This window comes from Poecilia mexicana, unplaced genomic scaffold (assembly GCF_051168715.1).
Source record: "Poecilia mexicana isolate PSO_F unplaced genomic scaffold, ASM5116871v1 scaffold_7, whole genome shotgun sequence".
NCBI lineage: Eukaryota > Metazoa > Chordata > Actinopteri > Cyprinodontiformes > Poeciliidae > Poecilia > Poecilia mexicana.
Window position 1 is genome coordinate 21,190,211 of NW_028263376.1, and position 21,077 is coordinate 21,211,287.

The 21,077-nt window shown below is 38.6% G+C and overlaps 1 protein-coding gene across 1 annotated transcript in view; it reads left to right on the top strand.

Moving 5' to 3' along the window:
* The window catches only part of LOC106918584 (cadherin-4-like), a 254,435-nt gene that overhangs the window by 184,799 nt on the left and 48,559 nt on the right, over positions 1 to 21,077 (top strand). The window contains exon 5 of the mRNA XM_088007230.1: positions 2,501 to 2,698. Coding sequence (XP_087863356.1) covers positions 2,501 to 2,698 — 198 coding nt within the window. The remainder of the gene's footprint in view (positions 1 to 2,500; positions 2,699 to 21,077) is intronic.

Consider the following 21,077-nt stretch of genomic DNA (forward strand, 5'->3'; position numbering starts at 1 on the left):
ACGTTTGGATGATCAAAGCAAACATGACACTTACCCCAGAATCCCCCCACCATCTACGGCCCACACCATTACCCACCCACACAAACCCATGCATGCATAAACCGTAAGTCAGGTTAGTTGGCACATTTTCTGTGAAACAGCCTTAAAAGCTTTTCTTTATCTTCTTCTTCGCCTTCTTCTTGATCGTCCATCTAATGAAGCAACCTTGAAAGCATTGTTTCCGCTGGCAGATACAACCCAACCCCCTACGGAGCCTTGACCAGGCAAGAACAAACAGATAGTCAAAGAAAAAAAAAACAACACTTTTTTATAGACTGCATGGTACAGGACCTTCAACTTTCAATATGTGCCAGGAGCCATTGCTGCCTTACACTGTGGTCTGCTCCTGTGGTGTATTTTCTCAGTGTTTTCAAATGTCAGCTGTTGTGGTGGATCTGTAAGCCGATACATTCTACATGAAATGTAGAATATCTACTAACCACACCAATCTTAACATATGCTACAGTGTTACACATAGTGTTATGATATATAAATATATATTAAAATAATCTATTTTCTTTATGTCAAACTTCACACAATTTCTTTTGTACATTGGTCCAAACGCCATCCTGTCCACACAAACATTCACACACTCAGAAATTCCACCTCAACAGTTCCATGGACTTTAATAAAACATTCCTTGAGGGTGGTTTCCAGTCACTGTTTTTTTTTTTTTCAAACCCAAATACTTGCTACCATGACTCCCCAATTGTTTTATAATGTTCTGTATTTTATTATTATTATTATTATTATTATTATTATTATTATTATTATTATTGTTGTTGTTGTTGTTTAGATTATATTTCAGTTCTGGATTTGTGATTTTATGCTGACTGGGAGTAGATTCAAGCAAAGAATTAGTGAAGACTACACAGTTCTACACCTTGCAGACATAAAACTTGAAACTTTGCTGGACATCAACATTTTTAGTTATTTGCATTTGGTGCTTTGCATAGTACAGGAATTCACAAATAAAGCTCTCTTTCTCGACTCCGCATTTCTTTATTCACGCTTTTGGAGTCTAATGGATGACATCTTTATTCCTTATTATGTGCCTGTTGAAAGTATTTTCACGTACGGACACTAAATCTAGGTAACATTAGCTTTATTGCGTGATATGTGATGTGCATTGTTCTGACACAAGAATGAGTTAATGCTCATAAAGAGGTTCAAAATGAGCTCCCTCCTTGTTCTTTTTCTGATCATCTCTCAAAAAGACAGTTTTGTGGTGGACCTGAACATATGTGAGGACAGGAGCACAATAAATGATTGAAGTGTATATCTGTGACTCAGCTGACTGTCTGCTAAAAGAGGCTTTAAATCCAACATCAGACATGCTCTCTGTTAATAGGCTTTTTATATCCAACATAAATGACAAAGCCTGAAGTTTATGGTCTTGTTCACACCCATATATACAGACATAACAAGTAATGCCAGCTCTGTTCTGCCCTGCTGGTGCTTTCTTTCCTGTCACATTTCTGTCGGCACTTAAAAGTTTAGATTTATTTTTCTAATTCTCAGAATACATTGAGGACACAACTTCTATGTTCACAGTATTTTAGCCTTTGAGCAATTAGTTTAAAGAACATGCTTGTTATACATTGTGAACTTCAGCTCCATAGCAACACCTTGTGTAGGTGATGAAATGACACTGAATAGTTCACAATTATGGCCTTATACAGGAGGTATAGAGAGCTATTGAAATATCATATTATTTTTATTCCCATTTCAAAGACTTCTCAGAACAGCAAGGCTATTGTAAGAGGTTGGACTGCACTTTTTAAACATGGAAGAGCAGCTTATCGAGAGTTTACGCTCAGGTCAATCTTTGTTTGCATTACAGAGATTCTGTGTTATTACATGTTAATGTTTTTTTTTTCCTACTATTCACACAAGGGTTGAACTACTAATACAACTTCACTTTGCTACTACATTATTTTACATTTCCTTCTTCCATCACTAATTATTTCCTGAGGAAAAAAAAAATTGCATAGACATAATATGCTGTGTGATGTTACAGCCTTGTAATGATATTATAAATATTGAGGTAATATCTTGTATTTTGTGAGAAAAAATATAGAAGTTGGTTTGTGTTGGCACTGCTGTAAAAACAGCTCTGCTCCTCCATGGTGCCATTTTTGTGAAATCTGGGGCGAATCATCAGTTTGGTGGCCCATATTAACCCCTGGCAGTCAAAACAGCTTGACATCCCACAATCAGCCAGGGGCTGTTTGTGGCTCACAGCTGTGTGTGTGTGTGTGTGTGTGTGTGTGTTTGCTGTAATAACAGAGAACGAGCCCTCACTAGGTCTAATGAGTAAAGCTTTATGAAAACGTTACTCTCTCTGTCATCTGAATTTTTGCCTTGAGACTGAAACAACTTTAGCATATTATTGGTTGCTGTTGTAATCATCAGCACATACAAGCTTATGATTAAAGTCTTGCCTTGTCTTTTCTTAAAGGTCACAGAGGAAGCAGGGAACATCAGTGAGCAAAACAAGAAGAAGGACGCGTCGCAGGCACCAACTCCTGTCATCACGTTCCCAGGGTCCCGCGTCAACAGCACCGGGGGTCTCCGAAGGCAGAAGAGAGACTGGGTGATCCCACCAATCAACGTGGCGGAAAATTCTCGTGGACCATTCCCTCAGATGCTTGTCAGTGTAAGTGACAGGTTTGATTGGCTGCAGCGGTGATTTGCTCAGAATTTACAGCTGGGATTTCTCGAGGGCGCTTCACAGCTACCACTGATTGGGGACGTGCGTAATGAAGGGTGATAAAGCACAGAAATGCATTAGCATAACTAGTTTGCTCTCCACATCCTTGAAGATGATTGTGTTGTGGTCCCCTGATGTAATTAGAGCTACAGTATCTTAAGGTATTTAAAAAGCCCTGGCTGACCCTGAGAAGTTTTCCCTTCAGACACACAGTGCTCCTAAGCAGTTAAAGCCTCTCACAAAAGAGGCCCATTGGGTTTACAGATAGCCAAATATTATTAATTTCCATTTTGCATTATCGAAGTGCTTTATTGTTCAATTTCATTTTTTGATGTTCAGTTGTTGTTGTTTTTTTTTTATGAATGCTGTCTAAAAGCACAGAATAACTGTGCTGATTTTTTTTCCTCTTGTTTGCAGACACAACTAAATATTCATTGTTCCCATGAAACAATGATTTGCAGTTTAAATCTAAAGTTATAACATAAAAAGGGACTAATTTGAATCTATAGGTAAATTACACATATACACATTGAGATGCAACACCAACAACTGAGAGTAATTTTATTCCTTGAAAAAAATACGGAGTTCTAATAAGGCTGTAATTTGAAAACAGCATGCAGGATGCTGGATATCAAGCGCATACATCTGTCGAAGGACAAAAATCATGAATAAATGTATGTCTGTGCAAATGTTTCGTTGCACAAAGGCTTGACTCACAGAGAGCCTAAAATTCACAACCAAAGAATGACAGCTCTGTCTCTCTCATCGCCGAGCTGTAAATGTAAAGCTTGTGGCACTCTCTTCAATTTATACAAAAGTGTTCCAAGGGACTGTTGCCTCATTCCCGGGTCTGTCTTTCCATCTTTATTTTTTTTATCTGGAATATCTAGCCATCAGCTTTTCCCTGTTGTTTACAAAACTCCCTGGGCTTATCTCTGCTGGGTTTAAATTGTGCAAAGGAAGCATTTTTTTTTGTTTGTTTGTTTCACTTCTTTGTTTTTCATCCAGGTTTTATCCTTTTCCCAGAGAAAATAAAAGCTAGAGCTGCTTGAAGAGAATTTTTTTTTATCTAACCCCTCCCCCCTATTGAGATATAAAACATTGAGTCTAAAGGGAAGTTTTTGAATTGGACTGCTTCTACAGCTGGAGTCTGTCCCATCAGCCTGGTACTGTCTCTCTCGCATCTCCGTCTGAACTTTCTAAACCCTTTAACAGTACTGTACCAGCAATAAACTAATAGGATAGCTGTGCTGCTTCTTAGAACTGGTCAGAACCAGAGTAACAGAGGTGATAGTGCAGAAAGAAAGAGCAAGGGCATCAGAGGAACATTTGGAAGTACAGTGCGCAGCCAAACACAATCCATTTTGTGCAGTAAATAGGTCCGTCAGGGGCTAGTGGATTGCTAAGAGTTGAGCGTTCGGAGCAGAAGAGAAGCGATGCGTGCTGATGCCTTTGTTCAGCTCTGAGGCTCTCATCTTTCCCTTTAATGATGACTGGAGGGCAGGTGTGGGCATACAGAGAGCTACAGATCTGAACAAACAGATGCAGGTCTGTGGCATGGGGAAGATTTTGCCAACTTTTTTGTTTTTGTGTTTAGTCTGGTTTAGTAACTTTTATTGTCCTCTTAGGGTTACGTTCAGGCTTTCACTACCCCTTAGTCAAAACTGAACATGAAACAATGCCTTCTATGCTTATACTTAGCTGCCAAGTGGGCATTAAGCATTTAAAATCATTTGCATTACTTGATTTTAACAGGTGCTTGGAAGTTAAATATATAACATGATTTTTTATTTTTTTATTTTTTTGCCCAGTCAGAATTGGGTCATTGTTTGACAGCTGCCTTCCCACAAATTCTGGCAAGGACATAAATGCACAAAAGACGTGTTAATGGTTTATTTAAAGCAACACCGGAGTCTGCAGCAGGTTTTGGGCTTTCCCTGAGGATGTTCCATGTAACACCAGCACTGTAAAAAATAAAATAAAATATCCATCTGAGCCCATGACTCTGTTGTGCCAGTAGACACCCACAAAAGACGCCACCAGAGGCCACAAAACTATGTCAGGCAAAAGATAGGGTACCAAGTACAAGACTCATTTTTTTATGACATTGATGGTAGCCATTACACACAAAAATGATTAAAAAAAAATTGGGTATGATAGTAAGTTGTGCTGATCGTCTTGTGAAACAGCCTGCTTTGTCTAATTTACATTTTTAACATTGAACTCAACACGGAACCCAGTTGAATTCTGAGCATTTTCAATTTTGTGGACTTTAAATTTGAAATGTCTATATATTTCACCATTTTATATAAAATGACTCTGACATATAGTCAATAAAAGATATGTTTTAAAAAAATAATTAAAACCGAGGAGAAATATTCTGATTGCATAGAAGCAAAATAAAATAGAACCTCTTCAGAACATCAGTGTGCAGGATTTAGATCAGGTAGAAAAAAAGGCTTCTTTACTTGGAGGAGTTGCTATGTTACCTGTTGTTAGATAACAACAGAGTAAGACAAACTTTAAAATATTATTTATTAGCAATCAAGCAGGCTCTTTTTGTTTCGCCTGTGACCACAGACAATGTGTGAGCCCTCAGTTCCAGCTTAATGATTCTTATGATCCAGCTAAACTTAAATTATGAACTGTAAACTAAAGTCTGTCTGGTCAAACCAACACAATCTCAAAATGCGATAAAACAAATTAAATAGTCAACACTATGAGTTAAAAAAAAATATTGTGTCGTGTATTTTCTGTATTGCTGAGTGCTTTGCTTCTTCTATTGAAATTAAAATGTTTTATCTGGAAATGTTTAACTGTTCAAAACTCTTCAGTTTTATCTGTTGTAATTGTTTTTTTGTTCTTTTTTTCTGAACCAAATCAAAGTGATAACTGACTTGATCCTGACTGCATTTAGATTCACCATAAAATTATGTAAATTGTAATTCTGAAAATAAATTAGCTGAATGGGAACATGCCAATTTTGAAAGAAAATATATTTGTTTTGATTGAAAGTTTTTGTTTGTTTTTTGCGCTAGGAGGACGTGGTTTGTCAGTCGTATCAAAATTTGTACATTTTGGAAAAAAAAATAAACGTGTGGAAAACCTAAGATAAAATAATCTTAAAATTTCTTCAAACTACCATCAGTACTAACTGGCAGCTTCACTGCTTTGTTTCCTAATACATCACACATTTGATGTTCCCAAAGAAGACAAAATGTTTACTTTTTTAATATTACTATGCCTTCATAATCATTTACAGGATAGCAAGGTTTCAGAGAAGGGTTTTTAGTCTGTATTTCTCTAAACGTGGCATCACTCGGTGTCCTGCTTCCCCTAATGGTCTGTGAAGTCAGTGCCCTACCTAATGAGCTGTTCTGTCATCCAACACAAACCTGAGTGACGTACAGACAGGGACCTTCATCATCGGCATCCCACCACTTTTCTCGCTGCCCTCACCAAGTTGCCATCAGCCGGACAGGTGAGGTGACAGCAGCTCTCTCCTGCATCTCTGTGGGTCTGCAGCACTGTCACTTTGATCAGAGTTACACAATATCGGGCAGGTGTCAGGATAGAGGCCTCTCTGACTGGCCTGTGAGCTAGCAGCTCAACATGGCTTGAGGGAAATGCTGTCCAGGTAGTTCTGTGCTCCTACCGGCCTCTAAAACAGGAACTGCACATCACAGCTCCAAGAGATATTTCTTGGCTCAACAGCCTCACGCTTTCCCACTTTAAATCAAGATGTTTTGTTCACATTGTAACAAGGAGGCTCCATGTTGGACCCAATCAGCCTCGAGTATGCCAGACGTGAGGTCAAATACAGCCGTTCTGTCTTTGCAAATAAGAGACAGCAGTACTTATGTTCCAGTGTTTGTTTGTTTTTTTTTAGCTAATGGGTAAGTAAGCTGTGTAACATCTCACAAAAGAAACAAGAGAAAGAGATCCAGAAAGGTAACCGTCAAATAAAGATTGAGCAGTATAATTTTTCTAAAGTAAACAGCTGTTCTTTGTTTTTCACTTTCTTCTGTAGCCAAACACCCATCAATAACATGTAAGGGATATTGATTTTTCTGGGGTTTTTTTCTTTTTTTTTTCCAGAGGCTTTTTGAAAACCTAAATTGATCCACACACGTCTCCTACGGCACCAAGGCATTGATTTCTTTTGCAAAAGTAAATAAAGACTCACTGTAACCACCACCAGTTTACCCACGCCATAACTTCCTCCATTTAAACAGTCCTAAAAAAAACAACAAAAAAAACAGAGAAATGAAAACAATAAATCGATGGAAGCAAAAACTGGACTATTTGCCGACAGTTGTTGTGAAGCTTTTTTTTTTTTTTTTGATTGATCAGAGGTCAGATTTGGTTTCAGGGCAGGACATGTTGTGAAATGTTCTTCCCATTCTTAATTCTTTGTTCTTAGTTCTTAGTTGATTTTGTCTATTTTCTGCCCCAGAAAGCATAGGAACGTATCGTTTAACATAGATGTAATGCTTCAACTGAACTGATAATTTAATAGGTGGAAAATATGTTTCATTTTGGAAAGTTTTTTTTTTTTTTCGTAGAAGTATTATGGATGCAAATTTTAAGAATTATTAGACATTCACTGATCACTGTATTGCCCATTGCATTTTGTCAGGTACCTTCCAGTGTTGGGCTAAGATTGAATTTGAGTGACACGCTCAATATTTGGTTGTTTCTGTGATTTATCAGTTTTTACATCACTTTTCATGTCAGAGACAAGTGATGTCAGACATTTTGGGATTAAATAATCCCAAAATGTCTTCTGAGTACAACTATAGGACAACAATAATTTTTCCTTCAATAATAGCTTTTGACTCTGGTATGGAAGAGAGGATTCTTGACTTTCCAATTTGCTGTTACATGTCAGGACTGGCAGGTGGCTGATATATAAAATATTTATTGATCATTGTACTGTATTTAAATGAATGAAACATCCAAGAGAGCAATAACTAAATAACTGGATAATTATCTAAGATTTGTCTCTGATAGATTAGATGGAAAAATACTGTAATGTCCTTCAGTTTTTCAGCAAATCATCTGTGCTGGTCGTATGTTCTCAGCATTTCTTTACTTGGTATTAGCTTAGTCTGCATATTAAATACCAACATTTGTTGCTGATTTTGTGTGTGTGTGTGTGTGTGTGTGTGTGTGTGTGTGTGTGTGTGTGTGTGTGTGTGTGTGTGTTTCGGTGCATATGTTTGTGTTTACTGCACTTGCCACAGCACCTGTGCTCCATTTTCTGCATCTCTCTCCACTGAGCATGTAGAGAGAACTGTTTTTTCGAACAGAATGAGAGAACTCACCCCCCTCCTTTGAGGCGTCTGCCTTCTCTGCGTACATTTACCAGTGATTAATGACTGCTCCGCTTCACTGACAGACACGACACCAACAAAAACAGCAGACAGACAGACAGACAGACAGAATAAGAGAAAAATGGAGAAACAAAAAGCGACACACAGTAGAAAACAGTTGGCGCTGATTGCATTGGAGAAATGTGAGGGAGGACAAAGATGAGTGGGTATAATTGAGAACAATAAACGCATAAAGAGAAAGAGATGGAGAGGGGAAGAAAGGGAGAGAGAAAACGTATGACCATGACCAGAATCAGAGGCATGTCTGTGTTTGTGTTTAGGTCTGATAGACTTCCTGGAGAGCTGCTGTTCACTAGTTCCCCCTCTTGTGTTTAATGAAGCCCTCTGGCATCTGCCACCCTAACCCTCGGCCAACACCAGCACTGCGCTGCTCCAGTCTCCAACCATATCACTATCCTCCTGCCGAGGCATATGCTCTCAAATGCAGGCACATGTACGTGAGTGCATGAGAGAGAATAAGTGTCCTACACAAACGGCAAACAAAAGGTTTTATGAAGCGCATGTGGCACATTGTTGTCTTTTTAAATGCTAATTGTTTGGGGTTTAAAATGGCCCCATTCTGCTTCATCCTTGAACAAAAGAAAGAAAGACTCTTCTTTTCTTCCCAAAAAGTCCATCAGAGAGACTGCAGGATGGAGAAATGCAGGAATGCGAGTATTTAAGGATCACAACTCAATCCACAGCTTGGTCACATTAGTGGCCACATGAAACACTTCTTCATGGGAAAGAAAAAACTCATTTTCTGGGCTAAATAAACTCCTTCTGGGAAATTATTCAAATGTGAGGTTACAGTATTTCCAAGAAATACATAAAGCCCTGCAGAATGTGCACTGTTGCATGTGTATTCAAGCACATTTTGTCTGAGTGTTATGTTCTGTCCCGTTTCCTTTGATCTTCTTGTGAGCTGCTAAAACATCCTTTTCTTGGCAGGTGTGGTACGTCAAAGTACACACACACAAGCACTGCACGAATTCAACCAAGCAAGGAAATGGGAGGGGAAAAAAAAAACAATAAACCTTATTTAGATAAGGGTAGACCTGCTGCAGAGTAATAAGTGGGAGGAAAAAGGAAACAGAAGTCAGTCCAGGCGAAAGCAGAAACGACCGTGTCAGCATTTCACTCGCTCTGTTTTACTGACTAACACATCTTGGCTTGTTTTTAAATCTTGGCCTTTTCCTTTCATTTCACCTCTTGAGGAATTCAGACCAGGCTTCCTTCCAACCTCAGCAGTAAATTTTCTTTCAGCACAAACATTGAGTGTTTTGTGACTTTTCCAATTCTTTTCCCAAAAAACATAATTTGATATGTTTCTGTTTTCATTCTGTTTTTTTTTTTTTTTGTACTGCTTCTTGAACTGAAATTTCAGTTTTCTGGTTGGCTTATGTAACCGTCTGTCTGGCTATTGATTGAGATACCGCCTTTGCTCTTAAATATTTATACTCCTTCACTGAAGACCATTAAATCTTCAACTCTTATTCCTGATCATGAAATTTGAAGTCTTGTATTGATTTTGATGATTCGTTGACATTTCCTTTGAAAGCATGTTTTTTAAAATTTTTTATTTATTTATTTTTTTAATTTAGTGTTTTGTTTCATTTGCAGTGTTTGTAACTCCCAGCTATGGAAATACAAACTGTTCTTGTTCAGTATTAAAATTTAAATGTAACTGTAGTGTTTGGGGTAATCAAATAAGGATTGAAAGTGCTGAGGCAAATTAAACATTCAAAACAGCCTCTTACATTTGATTATTATGATGGTCCAGTACATGCTGGACACAATGTAAAATATAATTAGCTCTCCTTACTTAAAAATAATATGCTTTGCCTCTGAAAATATATTTTCAATAAATCAACTCAGAGTAGATCTAACTTGTCCAATTTTTGTGAGTGTAACTTAAGTTAATTTGATAAATTATAGTACGTTGTAGTTACCTAAATGGTACCCAGAATTTTATTCTTTGATATATGTAAACAAAATTTATTGGTCAGAAAAGTCAACACCTTGACCCAACTATGGTCCTTCATCCAAACTGGAAATGGGATTTATCCGACTGCACAAAGTAGAGATGAGTTTACACTGCACCAAGTTAGATTTGAATAAACAATCTTTAGAAAATATTTATTTTTTGAGGAATAGCAAAAGATCATTAAGTGCTACTGCTGTATAAAAGTACTTGGTAAAAATAGCCAGTTAGCCAAGCGGAGCTCTGGTTCTCTGAAGAGGCCAGAGCAAAGTACAGGCTTGTTCTTGACTCACTGACTAACTGCACAGAGGAAGATTTGAGGTCTTCCTTTTCACTTTAGACATCTTAAAACTATTTTTTGTGACAAATGAAATAGATGTTTCAAAAAATGGAAACTTTCTGCTGCACTTCCTGCAGCTTGTGTCACAATGCATGGTGGGTATACCTAAATAAATGTTTAAATTGCTTTTATCTCAAAAAGGTATTCAACTTAAATTAAGTACTACTTATAACTAAGTGAAAAAATTTGATAAATCTACTTAATTTATTAAAATAAAGTCAACGTGGAAACTTCACAATACACCCAAAACTTTACTCTACATACTTTAAGCCTGTTTTTTTTATTATTATTGTTTTATTTTTCCACTTTTGACAATTAGAATGCCTCAAATATCGTGATGGCTCTAAAGATAATCCCGAGATATTCCTGCTGTGTCTGGACGTCAACACTGTTCTGACCTCTTATCAGGGACACTCAACATGTTGGATTGTATTGATTGGCCCAATATTCCAGCAATATTCCAGTTATGAATAATGTGACTGTATCCCATCCTGTGTCTAACAACTTAAAGTTGTTCTCATCACTATCTGTCAGATCTTCAAATAAATCAACTTCCTCTGTGTCCTGATTTTCCAAAACATTCTTAGTAGTTGTGTTTGCCCATTGCCCCTACATCATACTCCTTTGGTTTATTTATTTATTTGGACAAAACCAGTGGACTGAATGCTTCACAAGTGTATGTATTTTTACAGGGGTGAATAAGGGTGATTTTTTACACAGTTAAATAGCTCTTCTTGCATTTTAACCAGACTACATTTGATTTGCTCATTTACCTTGCAGTTGACAAGGAACAGCCGAATCTCCCGTACATGTCAAGCAGAACTATTCTCAGTTTACAATTAATCCCCCAATTACTAACGTCTGTTTTTCTCTGTGGCCCACCATTTTTTATCAGAGCTGATCACTGAAACAGACTTATCTCTGAATGCCCTACATGACATTCCTCTCTTTGTTACCTTGTATGTTAACACCATCACTGTGCTGAGACACATCCTCAGAGAGATTCTACCTTTTGTGTGACTGTTGACATTGTGTCTTGTTTCAAGTCAACTTTCACAGAAGATTAATATCTCAAATAGAAGCTGTTAGCTATGCATGAATATTTCCTGTAATCGAGTGTGTAACAGAGGTCTCAGAACAGTTTTTGTCTTTAGAAAGGCGTCTGCAGGTGGACAGTCATGATAGGATGAGTAAAACGCCCGACAAAGTTGAAAGCACATTACATTGCTATTCCTGCTAATGGAGCCCTTGTGATGAAAGAACATGCTTGTGTCTTTTTTTCTCAGGTCAGATCATTAATGATACATTTGCTCATCTTTTGAAGTGCACGAGACCTGGGTATTTAACAGAAGAGGGTAAGACCATGGGGGAACATTATTACCTCGCTCACAGAGGTGTTTGATGACAGTGATGAAAAAATTTAAGAATAGCTTAAGAGACTCGTGATTTTTTTGCGTCTCCAATTCCTGTTTTTCCCTAATAACACCTCCCACCCCCACTTCCTACTGTCCTAAGGGGACCCTAAACATTATTCATGTTTTGGCATGTAACTTCTGAGCCTAATTTCCCTTCCTCTAGTGAAATTACAGAGATCAATGTAATTACATTTATCAGCCGCAGGAAATGGAGTCTTCTGCAATATCCTATTATTGACTGGAAAAACAAATTGCTACTGCATTTATGTATTTGTCAGCAGCTTTTGCCCTTTGATTCCTCATGTGTTCGGGGAAGTGAGACCGAAATGTAATTTCCACTGTTTAATATCTCATTATATTGAAATTAGTGGCATGAAGTCCCAGTAAACATGTTCATCAGCCATACCCAGCTAGGGTTTGTTTATCCTCTGCGAGAATATTTCCCAGCTCTTTGCAGGCCAATCAGGCTCAGAGATACTACTACTAACAGTGACATAGCAAATAACTATAATAATGAAAAGACATGCCTCAGCCACCCACTCGCTCTCACAAGCATAGTCTTCACATATTAACAAAAATAAATAAACACTATGTGAAAACAAATCCTCCGACAACATATTCCTGATTTAACATTCGGCCGGGATCCCCGCCTGGGGTTCAGTTGATCCTAAATTAAAGTGTAAGTCATTTCTCCAAAAGACAAAAGAGTTATGTGTGCATCAAGGGCAACAGTTCTAGGCTGTTTAATAGGAGATGAAGAGAACTTTATGAGAGAGATAAATAACAGCTTAACAAACAGCCTCTGTTTGGTCCCTCTGAGGGCGGCCTCCACAACCCTGTGGATCAGAGGGATGAAGGAGAGCCAAGAATCTGTATTTCTCTGAAGACAAGATAAAATTAAGTGTGGTTAAATGGGAGGGAAGGTTTTCTAAAGGGGACAGAGGGAGATGGGGGGACAACTAATGAAGTGTTTTGGTTTTGAGGGAAGTGATGCTTGTTGTTGATGTGAAAGAAGGTCGGTCAAACAGAAAGGACGTGTTGACAGGCAGACGGGGGACAAGCATGACAGCAAAGCTGAGAAGAAAATACAGTGAGAGACAGGCAGGCGGAGAAGTGAATGAAGATGTACGGAGACGATAAAAGGCAGATCTGAAGAGTTCTCCATCAGGTGCCATTCTTCAGATAATGTTTGATTTTTGTTTGACAAGCATCCATCCGTCCAGCCATCCTTGTTATTCCTTGCATTGTTGCTAGGGATGATGATGATGGGCGGGGTACATCCTTAAAGGTTTTCCCAGTCTATTGCGGGGCAAGCAACAGACACGCAAGACAAAACTTAAGAGCATCCCTGCTTGGTTTTCAAGCACAAGGTACATGTCAGTATTCCAGATGTTTAGGGTTAGGGTTCCAAATCATCCAAGATTATTATTGTTTATGTTATTGTTAAATCATAAACACTGACCCCAACTGTGCCAAGTGAAACGCAGGACTTTCCTGCTGTGTCAAGATCCACTGCTCCGCTATGCCTCTCAACTGAATGACAGACAGGACAAAATAAATTTATCTAAAGCACAAGCTTTTACAGAGGATAAAAAGCAGAAATAATTGTAAGGCGAAAGGTACCTGCATGATGCTGATCTGATTAAAGGTTCTTTTGGTTGCAACTGATGTTATGTTAAATTGTAATCCTTTTCCACTTTCGTTTTCCCATTTCCCCTTCTTTGGTTCTTTCTTACGAGGAGGTTAAATAAAATTGAGGCCTGCGCCTGTATAATCTGATCCCATTTACTTTGTTATTCACAATAAAAAGCTTCAGACGGGATCCTTTCTTGAAAGTATAATGGATACTGTCATGGTGGAATGATGTTTTTGTTTGCAGATTTTCCTCCTACTCCGTTCAGCTGCACACGCATACAAACACACACACACACACACACACATACACACACGCAATCACGCAGACACACAGGAGCACAGACAGAGACATAAGCACACCTTGGCGCTGTGTGTATTTGTAATAAAATCTCTCTGTGCAATAAAATGCTTTATGGCGTCTCAAGATGAAACAGCTCCTAAGGTAAACAGGTTAGCACTAGATATAAAGTTTTCTGGTTTTTCAATGCTTTTTACTTATGAGTGCTTCAGCCACAGCTCCCTGATGGGGTTTTTGCACATTTTTTATTCGCTCTTTTTTTTTTTTATTATTTCCTGCAGAAAAGAGCGCTGACTCTTTTGCCTTTATAAAATATTTAACATCCCTCATTGTTCATAAAATTCTGATCTGAGTGATGTGTAGTAGCTTTTTTGCTCTTGCCCTTGCATCATTTCTTATGAGGACAGAGTTACAGCTCATCCGAGGCAGTATAAAATGCTTCTTTATATGAGGTGATTTGTAGTTGTCATTATGTAGTCAGTGTCGTTTTAACGCTAGTACCGCCAAGGGGTTAATTTGACTCCCTGGGCATTTTCGACTCCGAGTAACTCTCTTTAAACTGAGCCCTATGTGGCTCATACGTAATGACTTTTCCTTAAACAGCCCTCTTAAATGTCTCTGAAATTATGGGATAATTACAATAAAACAACTTGGTGTTAAAACTATGCACACCATTTGCACCATTTCGATAAGCTACGTAAACAATATCAATAATCAGAATTCGATCAATCTAATAAGCTACTTAAAAATCTCTCAAAATGATGTCTGAAAGACACATTTCTTCCCAAACCTTTCACACCTGAACCACCTACTGAAAGAAGTGTCGACTGTGCTCTTAAAACCAGGCTTTTTGCTCATTTGTGGACCTGGCTTTATCACTGCGGGCTGTGTCTAGCTTCCACAGCCTCATAGGTTTGCTGATGGGAAAATCTCTGCTCAACTTTGAATTTGAAACCAGATCATGCTTGACAGAATTTGTCCACAAAATAAGACAAAAGTCTTTGTTGAATATTCACTCAAACATTTATTGCAACCGAATGAGACACAGTCAATAAATATTCTTATCATACGAATAAGAATGACTATGTTATTGTTCCAATGTTATTAGAATTTTGACACAGAAGTTGACTATTAAAATGTCATGTTTGTCGTTTTCTCGCAGCGCGTCAAAATGAAATCCTCTGGCGGTTTCTGGAGGTATCAGAATCTTGGGGTTCCGCTCGGTGTCAAACTGTTTGTCTGAATTGGACGTTGCTTTTCCAAATCCCCAGCAGTGTGTTGTACATGGCATCTGGGAACCAACAAAGGTTCACAGAAAATGTTGCCTGGTGGCTCTGGTCCATTTTCTGATTGATAGCGAGCGTTACTGGCCAGCTGTTCTTAAGATACCTAAAACCTCATGTACACCAGCCATCTGCAGGTTCTCCCTTTGATACAAATGCTTATGCTCCAGGAAAAAAAAATACACAAATTGAGAGACACATAGCTTTACAAGCATATTCACACACCTTCTTACTCTTCCAAGGTTCATTTGTCAATATGACAGTTGGACTCTTGCTGAGGTGGAGTTTGCCAAGCAGAATCCCTCACTTGGTTAGCAGAAACTAGAACATTCCTAGGAAAAAAAACAACAAAAAACTTAGTGGTTTGTTGCATGACCAGGATGTTTGCGCACACATGGGATGGGGGCGTCCATGTGTGTCTGTGCATGCAACATGCATAATGTGTGTCTTTTCAAATCAAAGCAGTCAGCATGGAGCAAGGCAAGGTCCAGCCCCTCTTCAGTTTCTGCTTGTGCTTGGCAGGAGCAGACTTGGCAAGGAGTGGCTCATTTTGTCAGGCGTCCAGTCAACATAAAACCTGCATAGTGCCCCAGCTTCCACCTGAACGTCTTCCCTCTATCACTTCCCTCGTTTCGCTTTCTCAAAATTTCTCCTAAGGTATTTTGCGTCCTTTGGCTCAAGCTACATTTATGCAACCCCAATTAATGTAAAGCAGATGTAGCTGTAGCAGCACAAGACCCCAAAACGGTTAAGCGTCTGGTCAAAAGGGGAAATTCCCAATTTGCTTGCACGATGCATATCCAATCAGCTGCACTGCAATTTCTGTCTCCAGGTTTTCCAGCCAGCACAGCTCAAGTTCTGCTTGAGTTCTGCTGATGTAGCCAGTTCACAACCACTTTCATTTTCCCCGTCTTATACCTCCTGTCCTCTGTGTTTTTTACCCTTCATTTTTCTCTCATGTCTGCATTTCTCTTCTTTGCTGCTGCCTGGTGGATTTAGAAAGCAAAAGAAGAAGGAAAGAGAAGGAAAAAGTAGGCTATGAAGGGTGGACAGTGCAGAAATGCATGCGTGTGTGTGTGTGAATTTAGGTTGATGGAAAGAGAGGGAGGCAGTAATGGCTTGGAAAAGTGCAGTAGCAGCAGATTTTTTTTTAGCACTTTTACCCTCTCCCTGTGCATTTCTCTCCCTTACAAGTCTCTTACACTCTTTACTCTAATTACCCAGATTGAGTTTCCTGGGTATAAAGAGACAAAGCAGGAAAAAAGAGTAACGTGTGGGGGGGGGGATCCTTGATATTGTCCTTGTCAAACCCTTAGGGAGCGGCTGGAGACGTTATTCATGCATCTATCACACTCCCAATTTCACAATTTAATCAATCTCCTAATGAAACAGGGTGACGGAGACAGAGGAGGAGAGGGGTAACAGTGAGATGACAGCGCTCAAAGTCTAACCTCCCTAAGCCAAAGCTAAGGGGTGTGGCTGCTCTTTGTCTGCCTCGACAATGGCTGTCTTATTTTCATTCTCACAGCCTGGATGAGAGGAGTCAGGAGGAGAGTCATTCCATTGTTACCTCTTGGGAGAATAGCACCTCTAATTTGCCATAAGCCAGCTCTATTAAATACCAGACTTCTTTTCACAGTGCAATAATTGGAAAAGCCATTCACTGCTTACCTTCTATTACTCCATGTTATTTTCCCTAATGTGGATAAAGGTATTTTAATAATCTCACCTGCGTCAATTCTAGCCATCATTCAAATGACACAAAAGCAGGCCGAGCATGCCATCGCTCTGTTTCATTCTCTCACTTCCCAAAATGAACTGCTCTGCAGGATGAATCTGAAATTACATCTTTAAGTCTGTCAGTCCTTTCTGCTCATTCCATAAATCTGGAATTAAAAACTGCAAGACATAAAGCTGTCTGGACGTGGCGGGGAGCCGTGTGGCTGTAAAGTTGAAAGACAAGAAAAAAAAAACATCTTTCTTGACACCTCAGACTCTAATAATTCATGTTACAATGGATTAATAAGGTCAGACACATAAAACAAGCATGAGAACGAAGATGCATTTAGCATCAGGTGTCTCTCTGGTGATAAAAACCGCTACTTGTTAAGTGAAAGAATAAAATTAAAATAAACACTTCTTTTAAGTTACTATTCCTGACAAATGTGAACTAGATCAGAATCAGTTTTATTTTCCAAGTTTGTGCATGAAAAGACAGGTCTCCCTTTCCTCATGTTCGCTTAAAATATAAAGGGAAATAAACCCTCCCAGAAATGTTTCTTTTACCACATGCACCAATGAGCGGACAATATGGATCGTGCTTCTAGGACAGATTGTGTAATCACAAGCTCGGGTGCCCTCAGGTCAGGGAGAAGATTGGGGTATGCTTATTCTTGATAGGATGATCTGGCTTTCTGGACATATATCACCTTACTAGTGTGAAAAGTGCTAGAGTATGTTGAGCGTTGCCATCTACGGCTGTACTCTACTCACCTTGACAAATATCTTGGACTCTTAAAGCTGACTGGTGTAGAGGAGGTTGGACTTTATCCTTCTCTGGATTTTCATCAGGTGGCTGTAGGTATCCCAGAAGCCTCTAGCTGAGCTCCATAGAGTTGAGTTCTTCCTCGTTAGTTTGCCTCTTTTCTGCTTCAAATCACTAATATAAAATAAAATATAAAATAGGTACATGCAGATCCTAGGTTTGGAAAACTATGTTGTATTTACCATTGATGGACAACTGTGTATTTCAGATCAAATATAAAGAGCGTCTTGATGAAGATTAAGTGCAACAACTTTTATTTGAGTCTGTGAGACATACAACTGAATTAAACATTAGTCAAACATTTTCTTAGCACTGATTTTTGTCTGACTCAGGTGCTCAAGAAAAGTCACGTTTTGGTGTATGTGTCATCAACACCATTACCACATTGGTTGTACATAGATGTGCAGAGTGCCCAGCAGATATTTCTGTGTAATCTAAAACAGAGAAAGAAAAAAGAATCACACGCCACTGCAACTCTCTGTTTTTTGTGTTTGCACTTTTTCAGATTTAACCCACTTATATCAAAGACTTGAACAGTCACAGGTGCATCTTTTTAGGTAAAATCCATCTTGTGCTTGCCAACTATTCTGGTAAACCATTTGTGGTTTTTGTTTGAAGATATAAAGCTTTTTTTTTTTTCCTTTTTTCACTTTTTTCAGGGTTGAGATCTAAGACATCAACCCTGTCCAGCCTTTTTTGAAAGCTAGAATGCTCAACATCAAAGTCTGATCCAAAGCCTGTGTTTTAAAAAGGCCACAGCAAAGCTTTTAATGCTGAAACTATCCTGACTCGCAGCTAAAGACACGCTTGACAGATGGAGTGTTTATGTGAAATGTAATGCCACCTAAAAGGCTTTTCTTTTCTAGGTTTTCTCTCTCTCTTTCTCTCTCTTCTCAGAAAACCAGTCACTGTGTGACCTGCTGAACAGTGTCTGGATTTCATGTGTAGCTGTGAGCTTTTATTGTCCTGTTAAAGTAATGTATCTCTCTTTGGATCATATCGGCATTTTTTTTTTTTTTTTTTTTGTTTGGGGGTTACTTTCCTGTCTGTGGGACTTTGCTTTCAGCTCCGTAGGGGTTTGCTGTGACTTTGCTGTCTGCGAGTGACAGACTATTTCCACTGTCCCCTCTGCTCAGTGAAGTAGTGTCATCCCCTGAGTACCAGCACACTGCAGAGTACCTCAGTGACACATAGGCACACAACGGGCATGAGTGTCTGTGTGTTTGTGGTGTGCTTGAGCCACAAATGAAAACTTGGGTCGCTTTTTGTTAGCATGACAATTATTTACTTGAGCTTCTTCAATAATTTTGCTATCAGTGGTTCATTTTTATGATACTACTAAGGGTAAAATGATGTGTTAAGCTCACAAAATGAAACAGGTTTGCAATGAAAAATGACACTTCTCATTTTGTGTGTATTTTCTTATATTGATCTGAGTCAATATTAGGGTAAGCATTGTTGTTTCTTTATGGGCGGTCATGATCTTGTGTTGTTTCTGTTTAGAATATGAAACATTAAAAGTCTATACTTAGGGGAAAACAGTTTAAAAAGTACACAATGTACATACCGTAAATACCTTAAGATGAACTTGAGTTGCTGATGTTTTCTGAGTTGAATCCATGACACAATGCAGTGCTAAAGTGGGAGGCATACATAAAAATTCAAAACCACTTTCACAAAAAGTCCTGCAAGTTCATTTCAAAATGTTGGATGGGAGATGCTCTAAATATTTAAACAATGGAGTTGTCATACCTACCCTGTCATGAAATATGTATTTGGTAGATGTTTTCTTGACTTTGAAACCTTTATCCACTTTATGTTGACATTTGTCAACAACAGCATTGCCGAGACGTCACATGTACATGACAGATAGTGTATGCCCTCCGTGTTGTAGCAAAAGGCCAAGCCAGCTCTAGAATAACAAAAACATGACTGGCCAATTCAGGATCAAATTTGATATGTGCTCAAACTAACATATCATGTGCTTTGCCCTCTTAGAAACTGATTCAAAACAAAGTCGCACCCTAGATTAACAAATGGGGCCTGATCCCCATTTGTTGGCGGATCAGATTTCTGCTCCACTGCAGAAATATTTAAACCGAACAGATTACAAAAACAACTCAAAAATCTTTACATGGATTGACAAGAGATAACAAACATATACAGTGTAGGTGAATCAATGCTTTTAAAAAATGTAACAACAATGACAAATATCTGTCAAAACTTTCAAAATAATAAAAAAAAACACGGATAAAAATGCAAAGCCAACTCTAATAACTGGAACACAAGACATGAGCAAAATGAGATCAGCAATGGCACATTTAATTAAGCTGTGCTAGGAAACCACCTAGCACAAACATCACCATTGCCCTGTTGCAAAACCAATTTTGCTGTTGATTTAAGTTGGAAAAAACCATTTCACCCTGGCAAAAGAGGGGTTCAAGTGTCCCTTCAAGAGCTGTGACGTAACTTAACATGTCCGTGAAAAGTATGTATATACTGATTGGCACTTCATATAGAGTTGTATGGAATGTGACACGTAGTAGTCAGATACTTTTTACCCTATTATTATTTACTTGAATTCAGAATGTATTCATCTTGAGCTCAGTGACTGAGTTATACTTCCCCTTTATTCATTCCCTTCCCTGGGTCTTCGGATGACTGTTTTCCCTCTAGACCTGCTGGCATGATAATTTTCCATTTGATTCAGTTTTGCCTGACAGAAGAGGGCTAAGCTCACTGATAAGATCTCCATAAGAACCAGAAATGTTGTCAGTAATGAAGGGAATTGCTTTGATCTGCTGACAAATGGGTCATTTTGACGGTGTCTGCTTTCTGATTCAGAATAATGCTCTCACTGCCAAGCTATCTTCATATACTTAGCCTGCCCTGCTAAGTATAGGAACAGGGTAGGCAAGTATACGTTTTCGCTTCAGCCTATTTCTTTTTTTAATAAATAATGGGTTTGTTAATTAGTATTGGTTTGTTTTAATTGACCAAAATAAAGTGAACTGACCTGAACCAAATGTTGGATGTCAGTTCTCTCCAGCATAGAAGCACATGTTTAAAATTCCTTAGAAAATACAAAAATGATTGGAAAGAAAAGCTGAAGACAAAAGAATGGAACAATACATTGCATACACATTCAGTGCCATATAAATGGGTGCTTTTAAGAGATTCATGTAAACCTTTCCATTCAGAAGTGAACAGATAGTTCAGCAAAGACTTGTAGTTTTTTTCTAAAATGATAAGTGGGTGTATAAATTTAAATGTTTTGTGGCTCTCCCGCAATCCACACCAGGTCAAATTTGTACATACCACCTCAAATCCCCCATTAGTATTTAAACATCTGCAGTTTCCCATGCCAGGTTGCAGAGGTATCATGAACAGTATGTGACCATCAACAAAGCCCCATCATTATTTCTGACCTCATATTTCACCACCAGAATT